Here is a 21,878-nt window from a genome sequence, read left to right on the forward strand (position 1 = left end):
TCCTGTCCTGCTCGCTCTGCTCTGCAGAATTGCAATTGCAATCCGTAGCAATGGTGCAATGGAAAAGGAAGTGAAAAAAGCTTCTGGCTTGTTCCTTTAGATCCCATTTAAAATGTACTGTTGGGTGGGCCAGCTTTTTCTCTCCCAAGTGTTATTACAATCCATTTATACTGGGGAAAAAGCAGGTTTGCTGCCAGGCAGCATATTTTCCATCGGCACTTGTAATTGTTGGGTGGCAGAGAGAGGTAGAGACTCTGGTTTCCAGGCTGGAGGGAGAGAGCTTGCCAGGGTGTGCACTGGGCAGCACTGTCATGTGCCCAACCATGAATTCCAGGTTTTGCAGGGATGTGGGCTCAGCTGTGTAAGCAAAACCTTCTGCCTGCTCACTCCTTGGGGCAGGAGGCAGGGAGGCAGGTGGCCAACCTTCAAGCAGCTTGAGGGATGGAAAGCTGGCCTGGGGTGTAGCTGCAGCAGGACTCTTTATTTAGCTTGTTTATTCTTACACACACATGTGGGCCATGCAAAGTTGGCTGAGCCAACCTTGACCAGCAGCAAAACAATCAGGTTTTACTGCCATGACCTGAAGGCCAGATCAGCTGCTGACCTTTGCTGGAGCAGGGACAGCTTTCATTTCTATCAAGGAGAGCAGGTTCTCATATAGGGCTGGCTCAAAACAAACATTGTGCTAGGCTGCTCAGACTTCCTTATGGAAGCAGCGTTAAGAAGGCTTATGCAAGAAAAAGAGATGATTTGAAGTAGCCAGCATGGCTTGACTGAGGGCAAATCATGCCTGACCAATCTGGTGGTCTTCGATGATGAAGTGACTGCAATGTTTGGCAAGGAAAGACAGATTAACGTAATATACCTAGACTTCTGTAAGACCTTTGACATGATATCCTCATCTCCAAATTGGAGAGAAATTAATTTGAAGGGTTGACCGTTCAGTGGGTACGGATTTGGCTTGATGGACGCATCCAGAGAGTTGTGGTCATCAGCTCTCTGTCAGGGACTGGTGCTCTTTAATACCTGTATCAGTGGCACAGTGAGATCAAGTTCACCCTCAGCAGCTTTGCAGATGACACGCACCTGAGTGGTGCTGTTGGCACAACAGAGGGAAGGGATAGCATACAGGGAGACCTGGACAAGCTTGAGAGGTTGGGCCCACAAGAGTCTCAGGAAGTTCAGCAAGGCCAAGTGTAAGATGCTGCACCTGGTTTGGGGCAACCCCAGATATGAGGACAGACTGGGAGAACTCATTGAGAGCAGCCCTATGGAGAATGTCTTGGGGTGTCTCTGAATGAAAACCTGGACCAACCCAGCAATGTGTGCCCACAGCCCAGAAAGCCAAATGTGTCCTGGGCTGCATCCAAAGCAGCATGGCCAGCAGGTCAAGGAAGGGGATTCTGCCCTTCTACTCTACTCTGCTGAGACTCTACCCACAGTGCTGCATCCATCTCTGGGGCTCTCAGCACCGGAAGGACGTGGAACTCTTAGAGCAGGTACAAAGGAGGCCACAAACATGATCAGAGGGCTGCAGTACCTCTCCTATCAAAACAGGTTGAGAGAGTTGTTCAGCCTGGAGGCTCTGGAGAGACATCATTTTGGACTTCCAGTACCCATAAAGCTTAGTCAAGGTCTCTCCAACATCTATGAACAAATAGGGAGGGAGACCCTAACTTAAACTCTCTCTTTTGATATTTAAAAATTATCTTAACAAGTGAATTCTATGTCCCATAGCCAGCAGTTCCTGCCCAGTATTTAATAGCTCCTTTCCTCCAAGCAGACACACCTGCTCTACCTCACTGGCCCTGAGCCACCATGAGACCAGACATTGCAGGCCCTGAGGGTTTACAAATATCCACTGGGATATTACAGTGCAGATCCAGACCTTTGGGGCTTGGGATGTCTTTCTCCTGCGTTCAGGAGTCTGTGCTGCTGCTGGTGGTGTTGTGGCACTGGTTGAGCAGAGGCACCAGCAGCCCTGCAAGATGGGAGGGCTGGGCAGAGCCCATTTGCCCAATTTGGCCTCACAGTGGAAGATGGAAACAGAGAAGTGAAACTGTACACACTGTCTGGTCAAATAAGGTACGTGGGAGGAGGGAGGTGAATTGAAGGAGTTCAAGAGAGCAAGGATGTGTTAACCTAATGCTGAGCCTTTAAAATGGGCTTCAAGCTCAGCTCAGCCCACACTGATCGTTTCATCAGGCTTTGGACGAAGACAGTGGGAAGGTTTGAAGTGGTGGTAGCTGGAAATGAGGGTAGTGCATTCCTCCTCCCCATCTGCACACAAATGGGCTGGGGAGGAGGAATGTCTCTGTTGTCTGCCTACAACCAGCATGTTGGGTCTTCTCCTCCTTCTGGTTGTTTCCTGTTGCATATGAAATTTCTTCACTTCTCTATCCTAAAATATTGTAGTTTATCTTTTGCGGTTCTGTGTTTCACATCTTCCTGTGCTCTTGCCCTTGCTTCCTGCCTCTTCTGTTTTCTGTTTCTCCCATTGCTCTGTAAACCCAACTCCCCGAGCAAGTATTTCTACCTTACAAGCTGCTTACAGCAGCTAGCTGCCTTTTCTAGACAAACCAATCCCAGACAAAACTGCCCCAACCCTTGCACTTATGCAGCTGCTCATTTGACCCTAATCCTTTTTAAAAGGAGAGTGCTGGTGGGAGAGGATAGAGTCAGAGGAGGGAAGTCCTTGCTTGCCGACACCCATGGGAGAACCAGTGTTTTAACTCTTCCCTGATCACTTCAAACTGATTATTCCTGGTCTCTTGAGCCTTAATGATCATTTTATTAGGTAAGGGGGTGAGTTAATCTCTCTTTTAATCAATCTGTAATTTAGATAACTGAATTATGTACCCATCTGCCTGCACTTCCTCATTCATTCTCTTTGTGTTTTGCAGACTTCCTGGCTGTGCTTCAGTGGCGGGTGACTGAATTTAGTCTTCTCTGCATCACAGTGATAGTAGTAATGCAAAGTTTAATGAGCACCTGCAAAGCTGTGTAGCAGGTAAGTGCTCCAGGTGTCATTCTTTCTTCCAGATTTGATGTGATTTAAAAAGCTTCTTGATAGGCTCTCACTAGGAGATATTGAGCCTTGCAGCAGAAATGCTGAAAGGAAATTGGTGTGGCTCATTCTTTAGAAATGTTCCCAGCCATGAGGTACAGACAGCTTCTTGCAAAGCAAAAGTAGCAATGTTGTGAAGGTTTAATTTGGAAATGGCTTCAGTGTGGAAAAAGTGTTAAAAGCTTCTTACTTTTGGACTTCCAATATAAAATTGGTCTTACCTAACTGCTTGGTACAGTTTGGATCTAGTCAGAGAGTGATGGCAGAGGGGAACCAAAGGGTCCAAAGCTTTGCTGACATCAGCCATTGATGCATTTTCTAGTGTGGAGGAGAACTTGCCAGAAGTACCTTACCCAGACTGAGAAAGTACTGGAATTCCCCTCTTCTAAGTGTTAGAGGGAGAGCAGATGCCTGGAAGTGCTTGGACAATTTCCAGATGATCAAGGGTGACAGCAGAGGCAGACAAAAGGAAATGGTGCTTTCACAAGCCAGCGACGACTTGTAGAGTTTTCATGTTTGTATGAAAACACACTGAAAGGAGAACTGGGTGAAACCAAGATGTCTGGCAGTGGTGCTCTGTGAGTGTGTGACAGGAGGCTCTACGGGTAGCAGTGGTGGGAGGGCAAGAACTGGAACTGATGACAGAGGGAGCTGCCAGAGCAGGAGTCCTGGCTGCCACAGCTACAGCTCTGTGTACCTGTTAGTTCATGCACTCCACGTGATTTTTTTTTTTAACTTATTTATTCTGGATCTGTGTTGGATGGTGTCTGTCCCCTTTTTCCCATCACAGAGTTCAAACAGCTGCTCTGCTCTAGCAAAGCTCAGCTCAGAGAGTTCCCTGGCATGCTCCTCCAGCCAGTCCCGATCAAAGCTGTGAGAGTTGGCCCACTGCCATTCTACTGTGTGTAAATGAAGCTCTTTCTCTTTTTCCTTTCCATTCACCCTGTTTCATTATTGTCCCTCCTCCAGAGGCAGGTTTTTCTGGCTGATCTAGCACATTATTTGTATCAGCAATATTTGCCTCAAGGCACAATGCTTTTTCAGCAGTTATACAGAAAACATCTGATGCATCCCACTGCCATGTATGTGGCTCAGAAAAACCAAGCATGATGTTGGCAAGGATGAGGACCATTGCAGCCAGCTGTTGCAGAATTTAGGCCCTGCTAGGCACAGTCTCCAACTCATTGGGTTATTCTGGTTGCCTGGCAAAGGAAAACTGTTACTGTTCCTTCACTTTTGAAACCAGGGGAAGAGCACGTAGAGAAGGTTATTGTGCCTGAGCAGGAAAAGGGACATGAGTTATAAGGTGTCAGCTGAGCCACCTGTGTAACCAACTCATCTTTCCCTGGGTTGCCTCTGGGGATGGTGGGTGCCTTCAGTTGAAAAGGCAGAGTTTGTGATAAAACCCAGAAAAAACTGTGTAAATCAGCTTGAGAGTGCCTTGCTTTCAGTTCTTCCAAATTGCAGAGGGTTTGGTGGTGAGTGGTGAGCACCTGATGAGGAGTGGGAGCAAATGGTTTCCACGCTGTCTGCAAGTAGGTAAAGTAGCTCCCTAAGACAAGATACCACCTGCCTGTGCCAGGATCCCAGCAGGGATCCAAACAGCTTGTTTTGGAAAAAGCGCATGCAGTGATAAGGAGACTTTCCTGCAGGTAGGGGCAGCTAAGCAGCAGTCTAGACTGCCTTGGGAGGCAGAGATTTGCTGGAAGCTTTTCAGAACAAAGTAAACAAAGACTTGCCAGAAATCATCCAGGCACAGTGTAAGCCATGCGTGTAGGCAGAGGGAAGAAACTCTATTGCTTTTTCAGACCTCTTTTTCCTCCTATTTTTTAAGCTCTTGTAGATTGTTAACACGTACCAGAGGCATAGCTAAGGAGATGTTCTCAAGCCTAAAATGTCACACTTGATATTCACACTATAATGCTTCTCAGAGGGGCTTGGTCTTCTGTATGTGCACCCAGAATGCTTTGATCCTAATCTATTTCCTTCTGGATGTTCAGGCACCTTACTGCCACTGGTTTCAGAGGAGAATTTGATTTCTAAAGCCCTCTGGGGATTTAGCAACCAAGTACCTTGGGACTATTGGAAATGTGAGGGAAAATATTTGAAGTTTCAGCAGCACACAAACACCTCTGCACTGCAGATTGCAACTCATGCATGGTAATTAAAACTTACCCTTATCTTCCAGTCTTGCAGGGGCAAGAATGGATGTCTTTATTTTGTGTAACTGAAGTCCATCAGTTGACCCTCCCCTCCTGTAACACATAATAACACAAATTATTTGGCACAGTAGGTGACTTAAGGACAGAGCTCTAGTGTGGTCCCACCTAGTGAGCTGGCTATGCTCAGTCTAAGAATCATGGCCATGCTCTTCTGCAGCCAAAATCAAAAGATGGTCTGAAGGTGTTTGGATTATGTTTATCCCACCTTCCTGTTAGTCATAGCTGCATCGTGCTCTTGGAATAGGTGCAGGGTTATGATCTCACACTCTGACAGAGTTACAGCAGAAATGTTGACAGAAAGGGATGTGTTTGTGTGCTAAGTCATCCACAACACGTGCTCTCAGCTCAGCCTGTATTTGCTGCTAGTCCTGGACGCTTTGGGTCTCCCATGTGGAGCTCCTTGCTGAGCTCCTTGCCTGCTGCAGCAGAGGGGGTTTTGTGCCTGTGAGCAGGGCCCCACAGCTATGACTCACAGTTCCCAGTAGGTTGTAACTTAGCCTTTAAGTGAGCCGAGAGGCTGTCCCTTGGCTTTCAAACAAAGCCTTCCTTTGTTGTGCTGAGAGTATAAAGAAAGCAATCGTATGTGCTCACCCCACACATCCCAAATGAAAACCACGTGGCTTCACAACCTTAATATATGTGTGTTTGATATTTCTGCTGCAGCACTGCAAGTTACATCGCTCCTTTCCCCTTGAGTCTTTTTTGAGTTATTCTTCCCAGCATTCAGTTTACAAATTCTTCAGTAAAACAAAGAGCTTAGAGATATTTCCTTTTCTTGGTAAGAAGAGGGGACCGAGCAGAGAGCACATGAAAATTATTAAATATGTGTGCATGAAGCAATAGCCTGTCTCTGAGTCATTCCCTTGGATGAAGATGGCTCTGGATTGGTGGCCATGGATGCTGAAAGGATGAGCTTCATGGAAATATTGTACGGAAGTGGGGCAGTTTGTTTTCTTGTATGACTTTGCTTTCTTCTGCTGATTTTTATTTATTCAAACTCATTTTGAAGAGCAGGATTAGCCAGAAGTACTCTGCAGCCAACATATTTTTGTGCATGCGTCTGCCTTGGCAGTTTTTAGGTTTATGGTAAGTGAGCCAAGACTGGGATTTCTGCTTCCCAAAGCATTTGTGTTGTTTCTTCTGATCTTTCCTAGAATCACTAGGTAATGAAGTAAGAGTTGATTCTTCCTCAGAGGCTGTGTATGATGCACAGTGTCTCTGCTTAGATCAGGGAGTCATCCTGGTGAGGGGCAAGGAAATGGGGCAATGCAGTAAAAGTGCTCTTGTTCTCTCTTCATTCCACACCCTCTACCCATCCCTGCAGGGGCTTTCACAGTCGTTTGGGTTGTGTTTTGTTTTTAACTTTTATTTAAAGAACTATATTGTGTTAAAAAAAAAAAAAGCTGGAATTTCAGGCAATGGAATAAAGCATTGCTTTTGATTTCTGTGGTTGTTTTGGCAACAATAGCCAGCTTTTAAATAGAGTTATTTCCCTATTGTTTGAATACAAACAGCAGTGACTAGTTAGCAAAACAATGTTCCAATATCACACAAACCTTCAATCCCATCCAGTAGTTTTCGGTCCTTTTTAAGCAGATACCTGGGCCTGCAGGTTTCATGATCTATGAGTGTGGCTTTGTCACTGAGTCAAGACTGTGATGGAGTGGAAGATCTCAGATCAGCCAAATTCCCAACCCGAGACGATAATTTCTTTTTGCTGTGTTTTTGTTCAGCGTCTCAGTGTGGAAGTGTCTGGTGACTACTGTGCTTTCTACTGTCTGTAATGTGTAAGTGCTCATCATTCATGACCAAAATGGGACTTTCTAGTTAACATATAAAATGTAATCACTCTGTAAGTCATATCTGAGCCCTGCCAACATCCACATGTGCTCTTCTGAGATGTGCTGGAGTACTGTATCCCTGCTGGGAAATCAACTTTCTAATAATGGTTCCACCAATTATTTTAATACCAAAGCATTTGTTCCAATGGGTGCACAATTAAGTTGAATGTACAAGGATGCATGTGCTTACCACAGGATGAGGAGAGCCAGAGTAACCACTGCCTGATTTAACAACACTGGTGTGGGGTTTTTCCACCTTGCTGAGAATTAAGCAAGGAAAAGGAGGGCAGATTTAAAGAAACATCTTGACAATTGATCTTTTTCTCTACTCACCACCTCTCCCTGAGGAGACTGCCAGGCAGGATCTGTGAGCCATGGCTGCCTCACGTGCAAGGAGCTGTTGTGTGGCTGAGGGAGTGACAGCCAGAGCAAGGCCCAGCACCAGGTGGAGGCCAGAGAGGATCTGTGCAGTGAGAGTGCTCCATCCATTGTGGTTGACACTATCAGGCTTTTGATGGAGCAGCAGGGGTGTTTGTCCATCTGTGCTGATGAAAAATTGTGCAAGGGAATGACCAACTATTGCCCAGGCTCCCATCGTGTTGGGTTGGAGGAGGAGGGTGATGTAAGGGTGGTAAGCTAAGGGTTTTTTTTTCTTTGCCTGTGTCTTTTCTCCTCTTAAAAAAAAAAAAAAAAAAAAAACAAAACCAGAAAGAACCCAAAACCCACAAAAGTTTGGTCTACTCCAGTTACTCCAGTTTTCCTCACTATTAACAGACAAAACCAAACAAAATTTATTTGGCTTAAAAACACAAGCTGTTCCTGGCTGTGGTCCTACTACAACAGCTCAATCCGTGGGTGGAAGTCACATACACACTTCCTACCTTTGCCCTCCTGCCTCTCCTGCAGCCAACACTATGTTCCAATTTCTAAAGCCCCTTCTTGGCCATAGCAAAGGGAACCCAAGGCACTCTACAGACTGCATTTGTCCTGCTTGCTGACAAGAGCTGAGCAGGCTTGCATAGTCAAAAAGCAATAAAAACACATTCAGGCAATGAGCAGGATGCTGAGTAACACACTCCTCATGCAGTTGGCTGTCTCCTGGTCTCCACAGGCACCCTCTCCTGGGTCCAGCCTTGCAAGGAGTAAACAGTGAGTGCCCTGGGGACATGACGTGTCTCTGCGTTACTCATTAGTTGTTAAAGCTGTCTTTAATGGTGGCTGCTGGCTCCTGGGGCAGGAAGAGGATCATGTTTTGATTAGTGTTTTGATTAGTGGCATGATTTGATTAGTGGCATGATACCTGTATGCACTGAGAAACAATGACTTAGAAATGGGCCCAATAAATCCCCACTTGCTGATGAAACTGAAAATCTAACACGTGACATATCTCTGTGGGTTTTGGAAAAGAGCCCTAGAAGGCAAATAGCTCCCTTTGAGCCAGGAAGAATACTTTGTACTGTCTAGGCTTTGGGGTAAGGGGGAACGTGGGATTTTATGCCAATAGCTTGTAAATGCACCTGTATACAGTGAAAGCTGAGGCAGGACGGGAGTACCTCTGCACATCCTGGGTGCTCCTGCAAGAAGAAAAAAAGAATCCATCCTACTTATACCCACAGTGGGCACTGGAATGCTAGGGGGTTCAAACTGCAGCAAGGGAGATATAACAAGGCCTGAAAAAAAGCTTCCTGATGGCAAAGGCAGTACATGACTGGAAGACAGGAGAGAGACTACCTATGTTTCCTAGGGCCAGTCAAGCACTCCTCTGCTTGGAGAGAAGCTGACAAAGTCTCTTGTTTGGACCTGGGACTGCACAGCAGTATCTGCTTCCAGAGCACTCTCAGTGCCCTTCACGTGCTTATTCCCCCCGAACCCGCCTGCCCGTGGGAAGGGAGGGCTATCTAGTCCTGTACACAGGATGAGCATCAGCATTTCCTTGGAAATACCTGATCTGGTGACCCCCAGGAGGAACATATTGTTTCCGAAAGTGCGCAGCAGACCTGTTGGGCAGGATGTCCGACTCGGGCTGCGCGGCTGACCCTGCTGGCACTGCAGCAGGCCTGGGACAGGATGTCCACGGATGTTACGAGAGGCTCATGTTCTAGTCAAACAGCAGAACAATAGCTGTCAGGCAAGTGGCCTTGTCCAACTGCTGTGCTGTGGCCAAGCAGCTAATCTGGGGTGTGGCTTCCAGGCATGGTTTGGAAGGCAGTTCTCTGCCATACCTGACTGCCATAGTCCTGTGCAGACCAGTTGGCTTGTTCTGGTTTTAAACGTGGCTGTGTTACCAGTCTCAACATCCAGGCCCCTGCACCTCATGTAATTGGTGCATTTGGTCCTTCCCCACTTGAAGCTTTGGTAGAGAGCCAAAGACAGAGCCCAGTCCCACCTGTCTGTGCTGAACCAACTGTGATTGTGCTGGCAGCTGGAATTCCCTACTTTGTCTGTAGCTAATTTAATGCTGAACAACAAGTCAGAACATGAGTTAGAGCTGCTATAGCTTGCACTGTTCTGTCCCAGCTGACATCTCATCCCACTGATGTCCTGCACACAGCTTAATTCATAGGGGCTGAAAGAACAGCACAAGTTGGTGCTGCTCAGGCTCTGAATTGGATTTTTATCCCTTATTTTCCTGTCTGTGCTATGTGGGTGTGGGGTTGTCTAAGGAACTGCATCTGTCCAGGTTTTGGGCACTAACAATAATACTGACATGCATCTCTGTAATTCCCATTTCTCTGTCATTGTGCAAGTTTCTTACAAATCAGAGCTTGTAGTCCCCACTAAGAGAAACTATGATTTCTGTCAGTGGTAGCTGGATCGTATCTGTGAATACCTGTAGAGGTAGCAGTGATATTTGCAAATTGGAGAAGGATATGGTGCATTACTAGGGGCTTTCAGCAAACTTTTATTACTTTACTGATCTTCATATATGCAGCAGAAGCTTTTTAAGACTAAACACTCAAAGGCCAAAAGGTAATTTGTTCACTGTTGTACAGCAAGAGAAGGAATCACAGAGCTCCCAGAAGCTCAACCATGAGGAAGCACGGCGGGGCTGGGTCTGAAACCCCTCAGACTGAGGTTCACATCTTCCCAGTAAGAAAGTCCCAGTTGCAGCTTAGTGCCTGGTTTGACCTGTTAATTTCTGCAGTCAAAACAAGTAGCAGAGTCCTTTCCAAATCTCAAGGACCTTCCCAATAAGAGAGTCAGAAATCATACTTGTTCCCATGAAAGTACTGGTTTCAAAACTTTGGCAGCTTTCAATGAAAAAAGCCTCCCAACCATCTGTATTTTCTATCATCTACTTGACATACCTCTTTTCTTGCAGCCTACCAAAGCAAAACACAATGTTGCAGCCACCTATTCATTGCCTTTTGTGTCAGCCAGATTGCAGGAAGCAATCGAGCGTGTTGTAAGTGATGTCTTGGCGTGTTCCAGTGTAATACTGAACTGCACTCAGTGGCTTGACTCAGGTTTTCCCAATTTAAGAATCAAAGCTTCAGCTCACTCCTGCCTGGTTTATTGCTGACCACCAACCAGAGCATGTTTTGCTTACCATGATTCAAAATTTAGAGGAATAAAATGGATGAAAAAATAAAGCTGCATCAGGAACTCCTGAGTAAATAAAGGCACTTTTAATGATAGGGAAATACTTTCCCTTGTCATCAGAGAAGGTGGAGGGTTATCTGGGCTCAGAGCACATGAGCAGCCTGGAGAGGCAAGCTGCAAGCTGCCACCTCTTTCTTTCCTTTGCCAGGCTGAGCAGGAGGCAAAAGGTTCTGAAGCTGCTATGGAAAAGGGTGTGAGGAAGGCTTAGGGACATCAGAAATTAAGCACATGTAGCTGGAAGGGACAGGACATTGTTATGACTTTGAGCATCATCATCTCCATGAAGGACTTTGCTGTCCCTCAAGGAAATCCCCTGTGACAGGGTGGCTTGGGAAGGGGCACACATTGCCACAGGGCAGCAGCTGCTTCAGGCTGGTCCACACAAACCCTGGATGAGCTCTGTGATGCTCCCAGGTGAGGAGGAGAAGCTGAAGGTGGAGCTGCTGCTACCTGGCTCTGTGAAGGCTTCTTCCTGTGCTGCTTCCCTTTCCTTATGCTGTGCTACCTGGAACTGTGCTTCAGCAAGCCAAACATTAGTAAATTGTGCAGCAAAGGCTCTCAGATCAGCTAGGGTGAGACCTGGCCTCCTTCTGCTGTGACTTCAAGGCACCAACCTGAACTGCATGACAGCAGCATTATCATTCCCCTTCCTCTCTTGGGGCTTCCTGCATCATCCAGGACCTGTTCTGGAGCTGGTCAGGATCCTCCAAGCTGGGGAGGCAGCTTCAGATTTGAAAGGATGAGACCTAACCTGCCTGGGAGCTGAGGGTGGAGGGCTATGGGTGTTCTTGGTGGACCCTTTGAACATGCCAAGTGCTGCAGGATGCAGCTGATTGTTTGTAATCAGGCAACAGAGTGATCAGCTGTTTTTATCTCTCTGAAACCTCACTCTCAGCTGGAGGGTGGATGGTGCCTGCCTCCTCACTTCCCAGGGTTGTGCAGTGATCATTAACCTTAAACTTAGTGAAGCCCCTAGTCACTACAGCAGTGAGTGCCACAGAAAAGCCCAGAAGGAAACGAATTCTAGTGCCAGAGTCAGGTTTGAACAAGTAGCATCACATGCTGGGCAGTGAGCAGAGACAGCTTCGCATCAAGACAGTGAGGTTTCACATACTCTGGCCTTTCTTCATTTCCCAAGCAGCTCTCTTTGGTCTTCCTACACCTTTCCCTGCTTTGTGCCCACGGGAGAAAAGAGGGGTCTCTGCATTCTCAACTGCCCAGGGAGCAGAGCAAGGGCTGCTTTGGCTGCTGGCAGGAGTGGCCTACCTGTGACCACAGCACCCTCTGGGGGTCTTTGGAGCCCCAGGACTGCCACAAGAGGGTCTGCAGATAAGGTAGGTAGGATGTAAGCCTGTTACTGAATCCAGATGTTGTTTATACTCTAAATGGGAAAAAACTGTCAGGGTTAGAAATTCAGAAAAGGTTGCAGATTCCTTTGAGAACTTGCTACTTTAAAACTTAAAAATACCTTTTATTTTTTCCCCTATATTTGAAACATTGCTAAATTTGATGCGTAGATTGAAAAAATGCCATTTCTCTTTCTTAGTGTCAAGCCTGGAATGGTTTGGACTCCCTCCCTCCTCCCCACACAAAAGCTGTCTCAGCCTGAGCCGGCATAAATATTTTTATCAGACTTAAATAGCTTGGGCTGAAGTTAAAAGCAAGGGAAAAGAGCAGCCTTTGTTACGGGGAATGCTGGAGCGCCGTAGCAGGCAGTGCTACTGGTTTCACCTGTATTATTGAGTCTTTCACATTAGCCAGGAAAGCTGTGTCTGAGAGGTGTGGGAATGCTCTGCCTGTACCACCCTGGCTGCTGCCAAGGGCAGGCTCCACTGACTTTGGCCACTGGGCAGCATTAGCCTTAACTGAGGTTAATGTTTGGCTTCATTTTCTGGAGTGAGTAGCTGCAGTAGCAAAAGGGCAGTTTTGGCCAGCAGAACTTGCTCTGGGCTGAAAACAGACATGCCTCTTGCAAATCAGTGTGATCTGAAGATCTTGTTACTTCCAGTTTCCAGAGGCTGATACCTGTAGTGCTTGCTGAGGGAAGAGGTTGCTGCAAAATGAGCTGGGGTATCCTAGAATGTCAGTGTAACCCTCTGAATGAATCCAGCTGAGCCATCCACTGATGGACCTGGCGAGGTCTGGCCTAACCCCTGCTGCTAGCAGAGCTTTGGGACAGGTAACCTGTGGCAGCAGTGTGCCCATGGGCAGCTGGGCATGAGAAAGAACATCTTAAGGAAGCTGATTGTTTCAGCCTTACACACCTCAGAAGTAATGTGGTAACAGTAAAACACTTCATCTGCAGGGACAGTGGTCTAGCAGAGCAGAGCAGTGATGTCATCCTGGTCAAGACTGCAAGAAGGAGGCACCTGGCCCCTGGCCATGTTATTTTTAAGCCTGGAAGGCACACGTGGTCTGCAAGAGGGTAGCACTAAGGAAAGGAACTCACCAGCACTTCCTGCCCTGCCCCAGCAAACTGATAAAACCCTTTGCAATGCAGGGCGACCCCAGTTTATTTTGAAAATGTTGCCAGGCGTGGAGCTCACAGAATAACTGGAACACCCAGATTTGGGCATTAATTCAGCTTTAATTCATTGCCTGATGAATTAAAGAGTTAATGTAAATGTAAAAAAGGACAAGATAGGGCCACAAACTATTTCCAGAGCAATGTCTGCATAAGAACATTCATCTATGCATGTGCATGGGATCTAAAAAAGGGGTAGCTGGTAATTGTTACACAGGGAGGGGCATGGAGCATTATCCTGAGCACCGTGTGAATTTTCTTGCTGCTTGGACAATGCATCTCAATCCTGTTCCCTTCCCTTGTTATTCCAGTCCCAGCCCTCTCATAAGTAAAGATAATTGTGTGCTGAAGGATACAGTTCCCATGTACTGTAAATGCTCACATTAAGGAAATCCAGGTTCCTGCAATCAAAACTAGCAGTTTGTTGTGCAGTTACAATAACAAGGTCCACTGGGGTGGATCTGTCTTTATTGTGTGCCCTGTGGAGGCATAAATGAGATTGCCAGAGATATTTTCCTTCTTGCCCAGATGCTGGGACAGCAGGATTGCTGTGGCACCAAAACATGCTGGGTTCAAGCCAGGAAGGAGCTATTCCAGGGGGTGGGAATTACAGCCCTGAGCCCCTGGAGCACACAGAGTGCCTCACCATCTCTTGGCTCTCTGTGAAACAGCTTCATTCCCACAGCAGAATTACTTAGGAATGAGATTGCTATTTCTGGTCTGATTGATGAAATATGTTATTGGTAGACTTTATTTCTGTAACAGAAGCCCTTCTCTTGCAAGCACTTTTGAGACACTAAAGCAGCTGTCCTAAAATTTCCCAGCTGGAAGAAGAAATATCCCTGCTTGTCCATCTTGTCCTTCTGATCTTCCTGTGCTAGGATTGAGAGGTGATTTTGCTAGAAAGGGGGACTGGTGAGCTTCCGACGTCACAGCAATGGGTGACAACTTCAGATTGTACTGCCCTGAGCAGGCACTTTGGGCTTTTGATAGTGATGCCAGCCCTCCAGAATGGGGCTGGAAGAAATGCCAGCTGGGAGGAGACAGCCCAGGCTTTAGCCTGAGCACCATCTGGCCCAGCCCTCTAGCAGGCCTTGTCACCACCAGGCAGAGACCCTGGCAATGGGACCATGTCCCAGAAGGTTGGGAATTAAATCCTTTCATTGTGAGCCCCATGGCACAAAAAGCTTTATTGAATGTGGGGTTGGAGCAGAAGAGCCAGTAACCACACAAAGCCACTCCAAAACACCGTAGTGGTCTCAATCATGCTAAGGGCCTGTGCATGGGCTGACACACAGGACTGTTGCTGCCACATGGCTGGGATGTGGCTCAAGCCTTGTTGAAGTCACTGCAAATAGGAGTGAGCTGGCTGCAAGCACAGCTGTTAAGGGGGTGCTTGGGGGAGATGGCTTACATCAAAGCCATAAATGAGATACTAATGTGCTACTACAGGTCAGTAATGTAGTAAGCACAAAAATAAGCAGTCTGACGCTTTTAGAACCACTGGGCTAAAGGAAACCCTTTCCATATTTGCAGAGTCTCTGTCTGTGCCCTTTTTCTGGGAACTGCAATCATGAGCCATCCTGGGGGCCAGGAGGGTTTGCCACAGCCTGATCCTGATGGTGCTGAAAGGCAGGAAGAGCTTTGCCTGTAATGCCTGCTTAGAAGCACAAAACTGTGCAGGCTTGTTCCCACCCAGGTGCAGCTCACAAGCAGGGCAGTAAAGGTTGCCCTGATCCAGGGCACATCCAGGCAGGCTGTGTGGGTTCCCAGACATACTTAACATGGAATGTAGTCAGGACAGACCTGCCACATCTGAAATATTAACTTTATGTTGAGGAAAAGCAGTGCTCATCTCCAGTCCTGCTTTTATACAGCTGGAGAGGTTCCGCCTGCTTCTTTCTTTCCTTTTCTGTCCAGGGAATTTTAAAGGAGAGGCAAAGGAAGGACATGCCCTCCCATACTGCCCAACAGCATTGTAGTGGGTTGACAGCAGGAAGTGCCTTCAGAGTTCTGTTTTTCAAAGTTCATTTGATAAGAGCCACTTTCATCCTCACCGTCAGCTGATAAAGCCTCTTTGGGAAGTTGGTTGATAACTTGCAGAAATGGGTGTGCACTTAGTGGTTTCTAGATTCGAGCATTTTTTCCAGGGCTGGAAAGAATGTCAAAGTTCTTATTGCAGTGGGGAGTTTCTTTCATTTTCGCACCTGAGGGAATATATTCCAAACCATGGGTCATTTCACCTTTCTTTCTCTTCCAGGGAAGGAACTGCCATGCCCGTGGGACTCTTCCGGGTGTGCCTACTGGTGATTACAGCTATTGTCAACCACCCGCTCTTCTTCCCTAAGGAGAATGGCACCGTCCCCGAGAACACAGAAGAAATCATCCAGAAGATGAAGGAGCGGGAGGAGAGCCTGCGGCTGGAGCAGTTGCGCTTGGAGCAGGAAATCGCAGACCAGGAAGCCACACAGAAGGCTCTGGAAAAGGCTGCAGTGGTAGTGGAGGAAAGCAAAGAGGAAAAGGTCCGATGGGATATGTGGACTGCCCTCTCCATGGTCATCTTCCTGCTGATTGAGCTCTGGAGGCAGGATTTCCAGGAAGGGAATTGGCAGGACATAGGAGGAGAAGAGGATGACATGGCAGTCCTGGGGAAAGCATTTAAAGGAGTGGCCTTGCCCAACAAAGCTGTCCTGGCCAGCTTCTATGAGAAGCGTATCCTGGGTACCACTGGAGACATGGCCAGGATGCGGGAGATGGTGGAAGGCTTTGCAGATGACCTGCTGGAGGCCTTGAGGAGCGTTTGTAACCGGGATGCTGACATGGAAGTGGAAGATTGCATGGGTGTGGGGAGCATGTATGAGAACTGGAGAGTGCGTAAACCCTTCGTCTGTGATCTGATAGTGCCTTTTGCTCCCCCAGAGCCTTACTGCTTTCGCTGCCAGACCTGGTGCTCTGGTGACTCTTTTCCCCCAGATGAACAAGGTTACGGCACTATCAAGGTGTGCAGGGCAGATGAGGATGTGACAGGTTGCATCTGTGACAAGACTAAACTAGGGGAAGATATGCTGTGCCTCCTCCATAGCCATGTCAGTAGTACCAGGCCCAGCAGTGAGATGGAAGACCTCCTGTGCTTCAAAAATACTCAATATCTGGATGCCGACCAAGTCATGAAGTGGTTCCAGATTGCTGTAACCAAGGCCTGGAACAGAATCTCCCACAAATACGAATTTGACCTTTCCTTCAGCCTCCTGGACTCGCCAGGAGCCCTGAAGATAAAATTTAAATCGGGGAAATCGATTGCCTTCAACCTCACCCCTGTGGTGCAGTATGAGAACTCTGACGTTTACTTCATCTCCCACTTCCCTCGGAGCAGCCTGGCAGCAGACGTCCCCTCCAGCACCCACTGGTTTCTCACTTTCGCAGTGTATGAGAGGAGGTTCATCCAACTGGTCTCCAAAACACTGCCTGCCAATGCCTGCCACGTCAGCTGCCTTCAGATCCTCTCCTTCCTCCATGGGAAGCAGTGCAGCCTCACAGGTCCCAGCGGGCTCACCAATTACCACCTGAAAACAGTGCTGCTGCATCTCCTGCAGGCACGTCCCAGTCAGGACTGGGCCCCAGAAAAGCTGGAGGCCCGCCTACAGGACATGCTGAAATTCCTAGAAAAATGTTTGCATGAAAAGAAGCTTTATCACTTCTTTATTGGCAATGGGAAGGTACCGGCAGAGCTGGCTTTCCCCGTCATATTTCAGAGGGCTGAGCCTCTCAACCTTTTCCGTCCCTTTGTGCTACGCAGGGACATTTACAGGAAGATGGTGGACACGTTCCACGAGATGCTCAGGAACATGTCTGCACTGATAAATGAGTACACAGTGCACATTCCCCTTGCACACACCAATGGGATCCATAAGGAGCCCCTTTAACCAAAGCCAAACTCTAAGCACAAGTCCAGAGGGCAACTTTCTGAAGCCTCCTGGAGACAACTGACTTTGCCAGTAGAGCTTCTTGTCTGGAGCTGAACCAGTCCTGGGCCGTGGTTCCTGCTGAAAGGGAGAGGCTATGGGGGGAGAATAGGGAGAAACTGGAAGATGTGGTGTTGAACTAGGTTTCTGTTCCACTGCTGTGCTTGGTTTTATGCATCTAAGAATATATTTTTTCTATTGTGCCTCATGCTACAGCAGTGGTGAGCAACAAATATAAGTAATTTATTCAGATGCCTGCAATGCAAATGGGGGTGGGGGTGTGATGGTGGCCAAATACTTCATTTCCTTCAGAAGGGGGAGATAAGAACAGAGTGGGAGAATCAGAGACAGGATCTTGGGATCAAAGAGCCTGTCTGCTTGCAGACAGCAGGAGCTCTTTGACCAATGGGAAGTTCAACATAAGTCTACATGCTGGTGTGGGGAGGAGGAGGGTCATGCACAAGATCTGGACTGGATGGAGATCCTTAAAGAAAGCACAGCTTCAAAAGGTAACTGTAGTTAAAAAAAAAAAAAAAAAAAAAGAAAAATATTTCTCTATTGGACTTGCAGCAGTCACTTAAATGACTTGTCCTGTCCTTCAGAAATACCCCTGCACATTTTTTCTCCTGTGGGAAGATGTAGCAGAGCAGGGTCTATGTCATCAGACCATTTCATTCAAGTCTTCCATGGTAACATGGCTAATGGTTTATATTCCTGCCTATTTTGTATGGATCAATGAACAGGAACCTTTATTATCTTAGATAAAAGAAACACCACTACTGGGTTCTGACATTTTGGATTGTTTGTTTTCTTTACCTTGGGGCACTAAGGCGTGAGAACAGCCTAGAGAGAAAGGAAGGGCAGGGCTTGAACTATATGATCTTTGAAGGTCCCTCAAAGCCTAAACTATGATGATTTTATGACTGCTGTAAATTTTGCTTTCCTGAAAGAAGCAGTTCTCCAAAACTATCCTGTAATGAAGCCAATCTCAGAAGTCTGGTAGCAGGAGTGAACAATCACCCTCCAAATGAGAGTGTGACTCTCTGCACATGGTTTTAATTAGGCCAAGGCCAGCAGGGTGGAGAAGGAAGGGATGAAAAAAGATGCGCATGTAGTAGATCTGGGCAGTGCTGCTTGCAGCTGCCTTATGATCCATGTTGCATCCCTTCTGCTCCACATATGCAGGCAAAAGCTACTTTATACATTCTCCTCAATCTTCTTAAAGACTGCTGCTCTGAGGAGCTGCACTAGTAGACTGTAATTTGCTGAGCTGGGAGTGCAAAGGAGGAGAGCTGCTGCAGGCTTTCAGGCCAGGGGAGAATCTTGAGGCATGTGCTAAAACAAAAACCAAAACATTGCAGAAATGGAAATGCTTGAAATCCCACAGGAAGCAGGTTACTGCTGTGCCAGTGGGCTGCCTAGCCCCAGCAAGGTGGCTTTGCTGAAGGAGAGGACTCAGGAGATCCTCACCCTCCTGAGTGTGGGGTCCAAACCAGGGCCCCAGTGCATAATTGCTTTATGCTAGTCCCAGAAGCCTGGCCTCCAGTGCTAGGGGGCCTTTCCTACCATTTTCTCACACTAGGATTTCCTGCAAAGTTTTACACTAGGGCTTCACTTAATCCTGTTTACAAGAGGGTGGTTGTTCTGTGAGGTAAGACCTGTCAGGGATGCTTTTACCATCACTCCACATGTCCCTTTTTATCAATCCTCTCTATCATGTCAGAGAGAAGAGTCAATCCTGTATCACTGCTGGAGACAGCATACAGCATTAAGCTTGTTATCCAGCCTTATCCAGTTGATAAGCAAACTCTCCATAGACATGTCCTCTCTTCCCTTTTCCTGGTAAAAACTGTTTCACCACCTCATTGGTGTCTGCTTTTCTCTGTCCTGCCACCTCTGAGGGACACTTCACACACAGAGGCAGAGAAAGCTGTAACTCCTGTCTCCACACCTGGTTTATAAGAAGGCACAGATGGTGACAGAGCTATGCCCAAAGTGCTGCCTCCCTTGACTTTTATTACTAGAGGTAGTTAGGTAGGATCTCTGAACAGAAAGTAAGGAGTAGGTAGGAATGGGGGAGAAGAGGCTGGTGGGTAATGCCAGTAAGAAAAAGTCTTGGATCATCCATGCTTGCTTCAGCATCCTTGGTGATGAGTGCCTGGGAGATTGCCAGGAGAGCAACAGGGCAGGACTAATTGCTGACGCTAACGAGTGCTGTAAATCTCTGGCTTTCCTTAGTACAGCCAAGAAGGCTTTCCCCAGTAGGAAAGAGAGCAGGAGCAATCTCAAGGGCCATGGCAAGCAGGTAGTGACAAGCAGAGAGGTACAGGGAGGGTGGGTCAGTACTGCAGCCTGGAGGCTACCTCAGAAGCTGTGTAAGTCGTTTGCAAACCCAGGTGATTTGCCATTTTTACCTGCCCAGGTTTACTGCAAAGTGCCTGTAGCAGACCCAGCTTTACATCCACTGCTGGCAGGCAGGTCACGCTGGAGCAGTTGTGGTTGAAGTTGCTTCTAAATGTGCTCCCAGCCCAGCCAGAGAGAAATTAGAATTTCTCTGCCATTTCCTGTCAGGAGTCTAAATTTAGACTGTCCAAAGAACAGAAACAAATTTGTGACCCAGGTCTCTCAGGAAATGACATTCAGAGTTGAAAAATAACTTTTATATAAGGTTGAGCAGGAAGACCATGAGAAGAAAAGGCTGTTGAACAGAATAAGGTAACTCCCCTATTAAAATGTCAGAACAAAGCTTTGCAACACCAGTTGCAACGAGCTTGTAAACGTGCCCAAACTCGTCTTTACACAGCCCCAAGCACTGCTGCTCAGACTCAAAGGGAACCTGAACTGATAAGTGAATTGAATCTTTTGTTCTTTGTTTTCTGTACTTGTATGCCTGTTCTCTCTTACGCCCAAACTGACCCTGAAGGATTCCCATGGGGTTTAGTTGAACAGAAGCTGGAACTGAATCAAGTAATTTATGGATTTGACTCTACTGAAGGCAAATTGCTTGGCTTAGTTTTCCTACATGCAATACTCATTTTGCCCTGAGCACCTTTAAAGTGATCTGTGAGGGGACCCACTTACACCTGTTGGGGGAAATGTTATCTGTGATTATAAGCTGTGCTCCAGTCAGCCTCAGAGCAGAGATCTTCCTTGCAAAGCAAAGGTACAGACATGTCCCATCAGAGGAGAGGCTGGTGTGAAAGTGTTTCTTTGGACCACACCTCTGCCATGGTACAAGGAGGCAATGATGTGAAGCACATCATTCCTTGGACTTCCTTGTCTCTCCTGGATCAAATCTTTGCCCACAGCAAAGATCTGAGCCTATTAGTAAAAGCCCATGCTCACATTTTACAAAATAAGGTTTATAAGACAATTCAGTTCCATCAGCTGCCAGCCAGTAAAAAATGTCTTTAGACATTTTAGTGCTGCCCATGAGCAGTTCGGCCTTGATTGAAATCTGGGTGGATAATCATGGGAAGCAGCTTTAAAGGATGGGAGTAGAAGTGAGATTTTGTGGTTCTTTTAAAACCAAACTGCATACGGCACCTGAGTAGCAAACATCTCTTTGGCAATGCCTGGATCTCTGTGAGACATCCTAAAGAAAAGAAAACAGCCTGTCCTGGACTCTCAATGTTGTTCTTGCCATTTGCTAACCTGGTGAATTCAACAGATGAACTCCAAGTGCCTTCCACTGGTTTCCAGCCACTCCCTGAGCCCTCAACTTGTGGTTTTAATATTTTATTACAGGCTCTGTCAAAACAATGGAATTAGTGGTGGGTTGATAGCAACCACTGATCTACAGCATAGCCTCAGGAGCCATTTGCCTTTAGAAAATGTCTTGGTCTAGGGTTATTACTGCTGTACAGGAGCTGAATGTCTTCTGAGGGGAGGTGTTGGGTGTTCACTGTTAAACAGGCACAGAAAAGAGTTTCTCTCTTTCCAAGTTGCTCTGTATACAGGTATATACAGGGGTGAAAAATGTAATTTAGCAAAATGATCTAAAATTTTATCCAGTATTCAAGCAGCAGGATTTGGTGTTTGTTCACCAGCCATTTTTGATGCAAAGTTTTTGCAGTGTTTTCTCTGTGGTGAAGAAATGAGACTTTAGGCACCTGTAACAGCTTTGCTGCTGCTCAGTGAGGAATTGTCTCTCATAGGACCCTACCTGGTAAATAGCTTTATTTATTACTTGTCTTTTTTTAGAACTGGGGTGGGGGGGCTCTGTGTGTAACATGTTAGCTCAGAAAACTGTAGTACAGAGATGAATCTTGGCAATGCAGCCAAGATGGGCAGTAACACCAGAACTCTCCAGACTAAGGTCTTCCTTAATTGACAATGCTGTATTTAAACTGCTGCTTCTATAGCAGGCCACTGTTCAATCTGTATAGATCTTCTCATGCAGCTTTATTTATAATAAAGGAAATCTTGTACAAAATCTAAATGAACATGAAGTCTGTTTTGTTTCTAGTTCCCTGCAAAATATTTCTAAGAGAGCAGAAGGAAGGAGGGGAGATGTTTCCAGTGTGATGCCAGCACAGTGATCCCAGCAGCAAGAATCGCTGGAGAAATCGCTGCAGAATAAAGTGCAACATGAACATAAAGTGGGATAGCTATCCCAGAATAATGCCAGGGATGTCATTCTTCTTGAGAATATGAATC

The 21,878-nt window shown here is 46.8% G+C and overlaps 1 protein-coding gene across 1 annotated transcript; it reads left to right on the plus strand.

Moving 5' to 3' along the window:
- The first annotated feature begins 2,918 nt into the window (after window positions 1–2,918).
- Window positions 2,919–21,660, plus strand: ITPRIP (inositol 1,4,5-trisphosphate receptor interacting protein). Its single transcript, XM_053949389.1, has 2 exons — window positions 2,919–3,010; window positions 15,518–21,660. Exon 2 carries the CDS (start codon window positions 15,531–15,533, stop codon window positions 17,178–17,180), a length of 1,650 nt encoding a protein of 549 aa, XP_053805364.1. The 5' UTR covers window positions 2,919–3,010; window positions 15,518–15,530; the 3' UTR covers window positions 17,181–21,660.
- Window positions 21,661–21,878: the final 218 nt, after the last annotated feature.

This window comes from Vidua chalybeata, chromosome 8 (assembly GCF_026979565.1).
Source record: "Vidua chalybeata isolate OUT-0048 chromosome 8, bVidCha1 merged haplotype, whole genome shotgun sequence".
In the NCBI taxonomy this organism is placed as follows: domain Eukaryota; kingdom Metazoa; phylum Chordata; class Aves; order Passeriformes; family Viduidae; genus Vidua; species Vidua chalybeata.

Coding starts and splice junctions, on each gene's coding strand:
- ITPRIP (XM_053949389.1), top strand. CDS start 15,531: ATGCCCGTGGGACTCTTCCGGGTGTGCCTACTGGTGATTACAGCTATT.